Source organism: Schistocerca cancellata, chromosome 2 (assembly GCF_023864275.1).
Source record: "Schistocerca cancellata isolate TAMUIC-IGC-003103 chromosome 2, iqSchCanc2.1, whole genome shotgun sequence".
Lineage (NCBI taxonomy): Eukaryota > Metazoa > Arthropoda > Insecta > Orthoptera > Acrididae > Schistocerca > Schistocerca cancellata.
Window position 1 is genome coordinate 1084494611 of NC_064627.1, and position 12518 is coordinate 1084507128.

The following is a 12518-nucleotide window of genomic DNA, read 5'->3' on the forward strand; positions in this document are numbered from 1 at the left end:
TTCCGAGCTACTGTGTATTAAAAGAAATGTATAGGCAGTATGCCTAGTAACTTTAACGCGCTTAAGTACTTTCCAGAGAGTACAAGACACCGAAGTCACCTTATAACTCTGAAGTAGATTTTAGGGTAAAACTAACACTTAGATCATGCTGTTTAAGTTTTTATTGTTCTTATTTTACCTTAAACTTACTATGTGAGTGGTAGGCAATAAAATATTTTACCATTTCAAGGATAAAGCTGTTCTTTGAAATTTTATGGTGTTATTTTCCCTCTGCAAAACAGCTTTGTGTTTATGATTGCCATTCCAACTTGCTAATAATATCCATGACACACTTGCACTTACTTTGTGGTAATACAAAACAGACTACCCATCTTTGAAATTTTACACATTTCCTTTGTGATTATGGATACACATATATTTCATTCCAATAAGATACCACATTTGTCATTGATAACTGTTTTTCAATTTCCTTTTTACAGTCCCAGTCTGAACTGGAGGCCAAAGTAGCAGAAATCCTGAGTAGGAGTAAGGTTGTAAATGGAGATAAAGAGGTGAGTTCTTTGCCATTGTCTCTTATGTAACAAAAGTTAAGAATTTTGTGTACATGGCAACAGAAATTTTGCTTGATTTCTGTGAAGAATGTCCGAAGAATTTAATGGATGCTCTTCGACATTGCGGATAGTGTGCGTATTGCAGGTCTAGTAATACGTGAACTGTAATGTAAAGGAACTAAAAACTAAAACTAAACTCCTCCCGAGCAGGCCATGAAGGTCCAACAGTACTGACCGGCTGCTGTGTCATCCTCAGCCTACAGGCGTCACTGGATGCAGAGGGGCATGTGGTCAGCACACCGCTCTCCCAGCCATATGTCAGTTTCCGAGATCGGAGCTGCTATTTCTCAATCAAGTAGCTCCTCAGTTTGCCTCAGAAGGGCTGAGTGCACCCCACTTGCCAGCAGTGCGTGGCAGACCGGAAGGTCACCCATCCAAGTGCTAGCCCAGCTCAACAGTACTTAACTTCGGTGATCTGATGGGAACCAGCATTAAGCATTGCGGCAAGGCCATTGACAATCTAAAGGAACAGCTCTTATAAAAGTTGTTCCATCTTAATAGGACTTTCATTAAAAAGGAAATGTGACTGCAGGATTCCTCCAAACATTGTGCCATTTGAATAACATTAGTAACGTAACTATGTAGTATGTGCAAGATAGCTCTGTTGTTGCAAAACTGTGAGAAAATGTGTTATATAGGTTTATATATCTTATTAAAATAAGAATAGTGTTTTAAAGATGATAGAGTGCTACTCACCACATAGGTGAGGTGTTGAGTCGCAGACAGTACATCATGGTGCTACTGAAAAACTGATAAAAATAGAGAAGAACTGGGCGACTGAATTGAACAAAGAGGGCCAGTGTTATGACCCAAAGATGCCACCATTCTTCAACAGTGCTGGATGGGGGTCATGGATATAACTAACCTAACATTTGTGTCAGCGAACACCTTGTCCAGGAAGTAAAGAAGAAAGTTGCTGAGCCAGTTCACATGAAGAAGAACATGGCTGAGCCAGTCCCACACATGTAGCAACAACTTATTATCTGTTCTGTTGCAGCAGTTATGAAACCAGAGATTGTCCATTTCAAAAGATTATTTAACTTCAAGAAAGCATGATGGGAGAATTTCATACAAGAACATGATATGGAAGTCCTAAAATCGGACCCATCTACAGTGTATTCTGAATTTGCTAGATCAGTTCAAGTTAGCTCATGCAAATATATCCCAAAACAATCTTTTTCATAACCCAGGACATGAAGAAGATTGCAAGGCTCTATTGGAGAGATATGTACAACTATTTGACAATGATCCATTCTCTGAGGAAACAATCCAAACAGGCGAAGATCTCCTGCGTACTGTAACAGCTTCCAGAAGTAAAAAATGGTGTGACCTAGCAGCAAATCTATATTTGAAACAGAACAGCTGAAAACGTGAAAATTATTGAAGAACCTTAACAATGACCCAGCCACTGCTCCTGAACTCTCAAAGATAACTCCAGACCAAATTGACCCTCAAATCCTTCTGAATGGTAAGGCAAAAGGAAGATCTAAAATCTCCAAACCCCGAGGTACACAGTTGAGGAAGACTGCCTCTTGGCACTCCTTTCATCTTAATCTATGAATAACAATAAAGCAGCAGACCTAGACAAACCATGGAAGAAACAAAATAAAATAAAATGTTTGGGCCTGATACAAAACAATGGATATTATATCTTATAACACCTGTATTTCAGAATTGAAAATTCCCAAGATTTGGTGCAAAACCAAAGTAGTAGCACTTCTAAAGCCTGGGAAAGAGCCAACAGAACCAAAAAACTTTCATCCAATTTCATTTCCTCTGCTATTTGTGTGAGGTACTGGAAAGACTGAATCTAAATCAAATATCAGAGTATGTCAACAATAACATTGTAAAAGCCCAGGAAGGTCTTATTGTTGACAGATCCTTAGTTTGGTCCAGCATATTGAGGATGTTTATGAAAGAGGTCAAGTCATTGGTGTGGCTTCTATTGACCTCACAGCAGCTTATGATGCGGTCAAACCACAAAAAGGTGGTTAGGAAAGTATATTCAGTCACAAAGGAGTATTGCTTAACACAGTTCATCTAATGTTTGCTGCAAAGTAATAAAAGTTGGGGCAGCATTCAGAAAAATGTCCTCCCTCAGGCAAGTGTGTTTGTTGTCCCTACTATTACGCAAACGACCGACCAATTAGCCCTGGAACCAGAGCATTTATTTATGCTGAAGATACAGAAATTGCTGTCCAAGGCAAAACCTTTAAGGAGGTGGAGATTGTTCCAGCGTAACCACAAGCATCGGCATGAAGACGAAGAACGCAAGAGCAGAGAAGGCCGTAAGATAACGTCAGCCACGACAGGAGTGGCCTCTACAAGAAGAGAATATAAGTGCTGCTCCTGCCAGCCTTGGCGACACAGTACTAGACCAGCACCAGGAAATCACTAAAATAGCAGTTATTAGTGATCCATATCCATTGCTTGTATGGACATAGTATATAGAGAAAGAAATGGACTGTTTGCCTGTTACCTATCGCTTGCGACATGTTCATGTAATACAAAGTTTAGTATTGTCTATCTTTTTTATCGTAAAAAAACTATTAATGTGATTTGCTTGAATTGTTGTATAGCATTCTGAGAATGCAGCATCCTTTAGGCTCCCTATGCGAGACGAGTAGGCAGGACCCTCACAGAGATAAAGCTGACAAGATCTCAAAGAGCTGGGCAAGTATTATGATACTAATCATCTGAAGCCAAATCCTGAAAACACAAGTTTATGTACTCTATCTATGAAATATGGGAAGCTAAAAGAAAACTGAATGTCGCTTGGAGAGGAGAACAGCTATTCCATGGTGACACTCCAGATATATTGGAGTAAAGGTGGGCTGCACCCTTACATTCAAAGCCCACTGTGAAGATGAAGAAAGCTCAAACTATCTGCTTGGAAGTGTCACCTGTAAACTTACAGGAGCTACTTGTGGTGCTCAACCAAAAGTGTTTTGAACATCTACCATGGAAATATGTTTTTCCCCCCAAAAGAATATTCTGCACAAGTTTGGCAAAATTCTGAACAGGCCAAATATATTGATACAGCTTTAAACAATACTGGACACATTGTGACAGATCTCAATGACCAACTCATGTCAGTAAACGTTACCAAATTATGGGTATGGCACTACCAAGTATTTGCAGGAAAGCAGCTCGAGAAATGGAGACATCCCGTATTTGGAGATGAACCCCAACAACCAAGACTCAGATCAAGAAAGAACTCCGTGCAAGCAACGACAGCAATTCCATCTCTCCCATAACTTGCTGAGAGAAACTTTGGCAAGACTCTTTGCCTGAGGTACACAGAGTGAATGTCAGAGGAACCAGCTGAAGGCTCACACCTGCCTTGTGAGACACGGAAGATGCCGAACAGGCTGAGAACTGGGGTGTCATGGTGTAAAGTCAACCTCAGGAAATGGATCTTCAGCTATTGTGATGAAATTTGCCAGTGTAGTGTAGCACACTGCAGAACAAACAACATCTGCTAGTCTTTAGGAACTGGCCAGATACCTTTAATAGTTGTGATCTTCCTGCAGCTAACCAAACAGACATAAAAACTACTGAATACTGGTTCTCCACAGAATATGTAGAGACTCACCTTACTGCCTGTCTGTTCGTTTGTTTTATTTCACCTTCTTGTCAGTATTTTATAAACTCTTTTTTTACATATTAGTCCTTGTATTTTTGTTGTTGTTATGAGGACATTCAAGAAGTAATGCAACAAGTTTTTTTCTGAAAACAGATTGGTTTTATTCAGAAATCCAGTACACCATATTATTCCCCACCCTTTTGGCTACAAAACTCTGTTTTTGAACATAACCTCCATTCGACGCAATGGCCTTACATCAGATTACTGGAAGGTCCTGTATGGCTGCATGGTATGACTCTAATGGTCAACATTGAAGCCAACATTTTGCTGCATCAGTAACCTCCACATCATCCATTTACTGTTTCCCATGGAGTGCATCCTTTATTGAGCCAAACAGGTGGAAGTAGGAAGCTGCATAGATGGTGAGGAACCGAGTGGGCACACACATTTGAGTACCCCAACTGGTGGATGAGTGTGTCAGCGTTTATTTACCAACAGAGATACCCAATTGTGCAGCAAGGTGTTTGATAGTGATTCATCGATCACTTCAAATTAGAGTGTCCACATGTTCCAACATTATAGGAGTTACAGCTGTGTGCAGCTGGCCAGCACGCGGGAGACTGGACAGGTTCATACGACCTTGTTGTGATTATGACAGATATCTTGCCTAATGTCGCACCATGTTTTTGTTCAGTGGCAGGTCTCTGCAGACATTGTAGAAGTGCCTGTGAATATCTGAAGTCATCTGTTTTTTTTGCCAAATAATAATAATAATAATAAAATAAATTTAAAAAACTAAATGACAACACTCTACTTGGAAAGCACCTCCATTACAAATGCCAATTTGAAGGCTACATATTAGCGATGCCACCTATTGGAACTTAATGAAACTATAGGAATATTTCGCAATGTTCCACAACAAATTCTGCATTTTTTCAACCAAAATTGGCCAGGAAAAAATATGTTGCATTACTTATCAAACACCTGTCATACCGTACTCTCTGTCTTTACTTCATTGAATTTTCTCTGAAATGGATAATTTTATGTAAGTAATCTTTTATGTTGTTAATGCTGTACCAGTATCGTAATAAATTCATGTCCTGGACACGTAAAATAAATAAAATAAACTAACTCCAACCTGGACTTCCCATTATTTAGATAACAAGACAGCTGAATAGTAACCAAATGAAAAATTATGTGTTAAATATGTTTATGAAGTTCAAATTTGTACACAAAGCCAAACACTTCTCATATTGGCAGTCTTGCATTTTTCACTGTAGTAAGCATAAACAGTGTGCAGTGTTTGATCTGTGGATGGGAACAAATAGATCAACCTTGAAAATGCATTAAATGATTGGAGGGGGGGGGGGTGAAATGTTATATTATTAAATCTTTGGGCCAAATGTTTTGAACCCTCCAGTGTCAGAATTAAGTTTTGAAACATACTAGGCTAAGCAACTGAAAATGTTCAGCTGCAGTTTTTGGAATTCAAGTGACGACAGACCTGACATGAACACTTAAGTAAATTAAAAAATAGATGTTGTTGTCTTGGGGTGGTACACCAGGCAACTTGGGGGATTTTTTGCAGGTGTTTCCTAACAATATTTTAGGTGATTGGTGGTCCTCTGCTTCACAAAAATATAATGGGAATAGCTAAAAATAAAAATACACAAAACAGTAGTTCAGGGACATAGCACAGATGAATACTTCTATCCACAAATGTAGGTTGGATTCTGACATCATAAGAGACAAGTAGTAATAGATACTAGTGCCAGATCCACTGTGGGCCAGTGTGTATTGAAAACTGACACTTAAGGACCAATACCTGCACACGCTGTCAAATCACCACACGAGCCAGCAAACGGGCTTGATTAATTCACGCATAATGTAAGCGAGGCAAATTTGTTAGTTGTAGCACCTCAGACACAAGATGCAACACCTGCAAAGTGTTCTGAGGAGCAATGGGTACTCTAACAGCTGCATGAGAAGTGCAGCGAAGTAATGTATCGGGGAAAAAAAAAAGTCGGGTATGGCCTTTCTGCCATACATTCCCAGAGTGGCAGACAGATTCAGCTGTGCATTGCTCAAACACAGCATAAAGACTATTTATGAATCAACAAAGGAGATCAAAGAGCGTCTCAAATCAGTGAAGGAGGAAAGGAACCTACTTGCAATGCCGGGAATATACATGCTGAAACATTTGCGTTGGAATGACTGGATAATCATCAACATCAGGATGACAGAACTTAGCGGCATTGTAGGTTAGCGCAAGTGGAGAAATTGGCCATGGCAGAGCATGTGCTGTGTGAGACTGACCACATCGTAAAATTCACAGACACACAAGTTCTTGCTGTAGAGAAGAGCTATCACATCCGTTTGTTGAGAGAAGCTATAGAACTACACAAACGTGAAAATAGCTTCAACAAGAAAGAAGAAAGCCTCAAGGTGAGTGGATCCTGGATTCCCATGCTACAGTGAATGACTGCTGCAGGTAGCAATGGGAGAACCACACCAGAAATGACTGCGGAAAAGCCCTTGGATATTGGTGCACCAGATATATAGAATCTGCAGCTGTGAGCTTGAGTCCAGTCCGTAACCAGCAATAGATGGTGAAGCTCTGACAATTCCAGCCACTCGTGCTGGCAGAAGTCAGAAAAATCATCGAACAAATGTCAGCCATAGAGCCCAAGACAGAAGCCAACGGGCAGTTGATTAATGAGTGGCCACAAAAGCCGTAACAATTTTGTACATCTATAAAATATCGCACTTACTGGGTATCATAAGGATGAACACTAACTAGAAGTGTACAAAAATAAAATAGTTCTCTTTATTTTGCTGGTTGATATTTTGAAATAGTTTAGTAATAATCAAGTAGTTCCATAGCTTTCCAGTCGCAGTGACAATGTTAACTTAATGATAAAGATCTCTCAGAAAATGAAATGTTTTTCATTTATTTTGTCAGAGGAAAATCTTGTCCCTCACAAAAGCTTTATAATTTCCTCAGGTTGAAAAGGAGGATGAAGAGGAGGAAGGGGAGGAGTTTCCCCTTAGCCTGGAGGAGATAATGGAGAGGCGCAAAGAGATGGCAAAGCTGAGGGCCCAGCAGTCTTACAGAGAAGCCAAGGCTGCCAGGCAGAAGAAGATAAAAAGTAAGAGGTAATTTGATTTGCCATTCTTCTGTAACTTAGATACCATTTTAATGTTGTTAAAAATCTTCAGACAAAGGGATGTATTTAAGAGATAATGACAGAAACATGAAAAGTCACATTTATGCAGTTCCTGAACTATAGTTAAAGGGATAAAATCTGTAACAGTTTCAATTTTTCTAGTTTGTTTTTATAAATGGTGTAAACATATGTATAAAATTCTACTTTTGATAGGAATAGTCACAAATACTTGTTTAAAGGCAGTTGCTGGTATCTATTCAAAAAGTAAAAACCTAACACAGGGTGATCTTTTTCCAGTTTTTTCACCCTCACATGGTTTGTTTCCTTTAAAAGAATATTTTACACTGTCCAGTCACAATAATGTGACCAGCTGTCATAAGCCTGAATGGCCACCGCTTGCATCACAGACTGCTGTGAGACAAGCAGGAAGAGAGTCAATGAGGTTCTGGAAGGTACTGACAGGGATTTGAATCCGTGGCGACTGCAGTTCTGTGGTCAGCTGCGCTACATTTCTCTGGCGATGATCAGTGGTGCGAACGGCCCACACATTGTCTCAATTGGGTTTAAATCTGAGCAGTTTGGTGGGCAGGGGAGTACAGTAAATTCATCCTAGTGTTCTTCTACCCATGCATGTACACTGTGAGCTGTGTAACACTTTGCAGTGTCCTGCTGGTAGATGCCATTGTGCCGAGGAAGTCAAACTGCATGTAGTGGTGCACATGGTCACCAAGGATAGAAATATACTTTCGTTGATCCATTGTGCCTTCCAGAATGACAAGATCACACAGGGAATGCCAGGAAAACATTCCCCAATCAATAATGTTCCCTCCTGGCCCCTTCTGACAGTTGTTCCAAGGTGTTTGCTTTCAGATTGCTCACACAATATATGCCAACTGCCATCTGGTGCATGGAGCACAAAACGAGATTTGTCTGAAAAGGCCACCTGTCACAACTCAGTGGATCTCGAGTTGATGTACCAGCATGCAAATTTCAGCATTTGTCACCAATCAACAGCAGTCAGACGGTTGCATGAACCAGGTGCCTTTTGTGAAGACTGTTTGCAGCTCGTGGTCTAGTGGCTAGCATTGCTACTTCTGGATCACAGGGTCTCAGGTCCAATTTCCGGCTGGGTTGGGGATTTTCCCTTCCCGGGACTGGGTGTTTGTGTTGTTCTCTTCATTTCATCATCATCGTCATCATCTTTCATGACAGTGAATAGATTGGACTGTGTACAAAATTGGGCTGTGAAAAAATTGGGACTTTGTACGGGTGCTGATGACTGCACAGTTGAGCGCCTTACAAACACGCATCTCCGCAGCCACTGTTCACCCTTGTCATCTGAGGTCTGTGCGGCACCACAGTTGCCTCGGTGCCATTTTTAGATGGCACCATTTAGCTTCCACTCTTGATGCAAAAGCAATGGTCATTCCTTTTTGGACTTAAGATAAATCACTGCGCTTCCACATTAGGACAACGACTCAGGTAATTTCTGCATCCCACAACATGTGTTAGATGCACTGCGCTGCTAGTGCTGCATTCACCATTTGTCAAGGATTACCATGTGTTGACATAAAATATAGGCAATGGTCCCATTAATGTGACTGGTATGTGTAAAATTACTAAGAGACATAATATCTGGACAGGATTTAAAGGGGCCTAAATTACGGTATTGTGAATAAAATTAAAAGCAGAAAAAGCTTTTCTCTATTTGAAACTGTTCATTCCTTCTTCAGAGAGGGAAGAAGAATAGGCTTGGGATGGAGGGACAGATCACTTAGGCCCAAGGTTAAGAGGGGCTAACTATTGTGAGGGCGAGTGAAGGCAATGTATGACTGGGGAGGCAGCAGAGAGAGAGAGAGAGAGAGAGAGAGAGAGAGAGAGAGAGAGAGAGAGAGAGAGAGGAGGGGGAGGGGGAGGAGGAGGAGGAGGAGGAAGAGGTGGTGATGATGATGAGACATAGTGCATTGGCAAGCAATCTACCAGTTTCAGTCCAGAGATATTCATGACAGTATTATGAAAAGGATAAATTGCTACTCACGGTATAGTGGACACAGGCAGAATGAAAAAAAAAACATTTGAGCTTTTCCCAAAATGCCTTCTTTGGGAAAAGCAATCCATGGATGATGGAGCTAAGGAGGAGGCTGGGATGGAGAGGGATAGCAGGGTAGGGGTGGGGGAAGGTGAAGTGATGCTTGTGGAACCATGCAGGAATGTAGTTAGGACAGAGTAATGCTGCTAGGTTCAGGGGGAGGAGGAGTTGGAGGGAGTGGAAAAAAAGAGAAGTAGAGGAGGGGAAAGAATTTAGTGGGTGCATTGGTGGAATAGGATACTGTATAGTGCTGGAGTGGTAGAAGAGAAGGGGACAAATGAGTGAAGGAGAGGGACTATCAAAGGTTGAGGACAGGCAGGCCTTGGGTACTTAGAATATATTGCAGGGAGAGTTTCCACCTGAGCAGCTTATTAAAGTTAATGTTGGTATGGAGTCTCCAGATGGCTCAGGCTGTGAAGCAGTCATTAAAGTGAAACACATTATGTTGGGCAGCATGTTACACAACAGGATGGACCAGCTGTCTCTTGGCCAGTTTGTCGGTGGGCATTCATGCAGACAGAGGGTTGGTTGTCATGCCCATGTAGAAAGCAGCACTGTGGTTGCAGCTTAGTTTGAAAAACCACTACCACTTCATTCCTCATACACCTAACCAACTACATCCTAATCTATAACTACTTCACGTTTGAAGGGGAGATATGCAAACAAATTCGTGGCACAGCCATAGGAACCCACATGGCACCCTCCAATGCCAAGCTCTTCATGGGCCACCCAGAGCAAGCATTCCTAGATTCCAAAACCCCTGGTCTGGTTCAGGTTTATTGATGGCATCTTTACAATCTGAACCCAAGCCAGGACATGTTATCCTCATTCCTTCACAATCTCAACACCTTCTCTCCCATCCACTTCACCTGGTCCCCCTCCACCCATAATGCCACCTTTCTAGATGTTGATCTCCTCCTGTCAGATGGTTCAGTCCACGCCCCAGTCCACATCAAACCCACCAAACTTGCACTTTGACAGCTGTCACCCCTTCCACATCAAAATATCCCTTCCATACGGCCTGGCCACCTGTGGCTGATGCATTGACAGTGATGAGAACTCCCTTGCTCAGTATGCTAAAGGTCTCACAAGAACCAATGACATCTACATCTACATCCATACTCCGCAAGCCACCTGACGGTGTGTGGCGGAGGGTACCTTCAGTACCTCTATCGGTTCTCCCTTCTATTCCAGTCTCGTATTGTTCGTGGAAAGAAGGATTGTCGGTATGCCTCTGTGTGGGCTCTAATCTCTCTGATTTTATCCTCATGGTCTCTTCGCGAGATATACGTAGGAGGGAGCAATATACTGCTTGACTCTTCGGTGAAGGTATGTTCTCGAAACTTTGACAAAAGCCCGTACCGAGCTACTGAGCGTCTCTCCTGCAGAGTCTTCCACTGGAGTTTATCTATCATCTCCGTAACGCTTTCGCGATTACTAAATGATCCTGTAACGAAGCGCGCTGCTCTCCGTTGGATCTTCTCTATGTCTTGTATCAACCCTATCTGGTACGGATCCCACACTGCTGAGCAGTATTCAAGCAGTGGGCGAACAAGCGTGCTGTAACCTACTTCCTTTGTTTTCGGATTGCATTTCCTTAGGATTCTTCCAATGAATCTCAGTCTGGCATCTGCTTTACCGACAATCAACATTATATGATCATTCCATTTTAAATCACTCCTAATGCGTACTCCCAGATAATTTATGGTATTAACTGCTTCCAGTTGCTGACCTGCTATTTTGTAGCTAAATGATAAAGGATCTATCTTTCTGTGTATTCGCAGCACATTACACTTGTCTACATTGAGATTCAGTTGCCATTCCCTGCACCATGCGTCAATTCGCTGCAGATCCTCCTGCATTTCAGTACAATTTTCCATTGTTACAACCTCTCGATACACCACAGCATCATCTGCAAAAAGCCTCAGTGAACTTCCGATGTCATCCACCAGGTCATTTATGTATATTGTGAATAGCAACGGTCCTATGACACTCCCCTGCGGCACACCTGAAATTACTCTTACTTCGGAAGACTTCTCTCCATTGAGAATAACATGCTGCGTCCTGTTATCTAGGAACTCCTCAATCCAATCACACAATTGGTCTGATAGTCCATATGCTCTTACTTTGTTCAATAAACGACTGTGGGGAACTGTATCGAACGCCTTGCGGAAGTCAAGAAACACGGCATCTACCTGTGAACCCGTGTTTATGGCCCTCTGAGTCTCGTGGACGAATAGCGCGAGCTGGGTTTCACATGACCGTCTTTTTCGAAACCCATGCTGATTCCTACAGAGTAGATTTCTAGTCTCCAGAAAAGTCATTATACTCGAACACAATACGTGTTCCAAAATTCTACAACTGATCGACGTTAGAGATATAGGTCTATAGTTCTGCACATCTGTTCGACGTCCCTTCTTGAAAACGGAGATGACCTGTGCCCTTTTCCAATCCTTTGGAACGCTACGCTCTTCTAGAGACCTACGGTACACCGCTGCAAGAAGGGGGGCAAGTTCCTTCGCGTACTCTGTGTAAAATTGAACTGGTATCCCATCAGGTCCAGAGGCCAATGAAGTGTCCCCCTTGTCACCCAGTGCCACCCAGGACTGTAACGACTGAACCACATCCTTTGTCAAGGCTTTGATTATTTATCATTGTGCCCTGAAATGAGGGACATTCTGCTCAAGATACGTCCATCCCCTCCCAAAGTGGTGTTCTGCTGCTCACCCAACATCCTAGTCCATCCTTATGCCACTCCCACCCCCAGACCCCTGCCACAGGTATCATACCATTGTGGAGGACCCAGATGCAAGACCTGCTGTACCCACCACCTAGCATGTCATACTCCAGTGCCATCACTGGCTTATCCTACCCCATCAGAGGCTGGCTCACCTGTGAAAGCAGGCATGTTACATACCGGCTCTGCTGCAACCACTGCACAGCATTTTATATTGGTATGACAACCAACCAGCTATCAACCAGAATGATTGGGCACCATTAAACTGTTGCCAAAAAGAAGGGTGACCACCCAAAGGCACAACGTGCAGCAGAGCACAAACATGCGA

At 42.2% G+C, this 12518-nt stretch overlaps 1 protein-coding gene across 1 annotated transcript in view; it reads left to right on the forward strand.

Moving 5' to 3' along the window:
• The window catches only part of LOC126163090 (U3 small nucleolar RNA-associated protein 14 homolog B), an 87659-nt gene that overhangs the window by 39053 nt on the left and 36088 nt on the right, over positions 1-12518 (forward strand). The window contains exons 4-5 of the mRNA XM_049920002.1: positions 480-551; positions 7202-7353. Of these exons, the coding sequence (XP_049775959.1) occupies positions 480-551; positions 7202-7353 (224 nt within the window). The remainder of the gene's footprint in view (positions 1-479; positions 552-7201; positions 7354-12518) is intronic.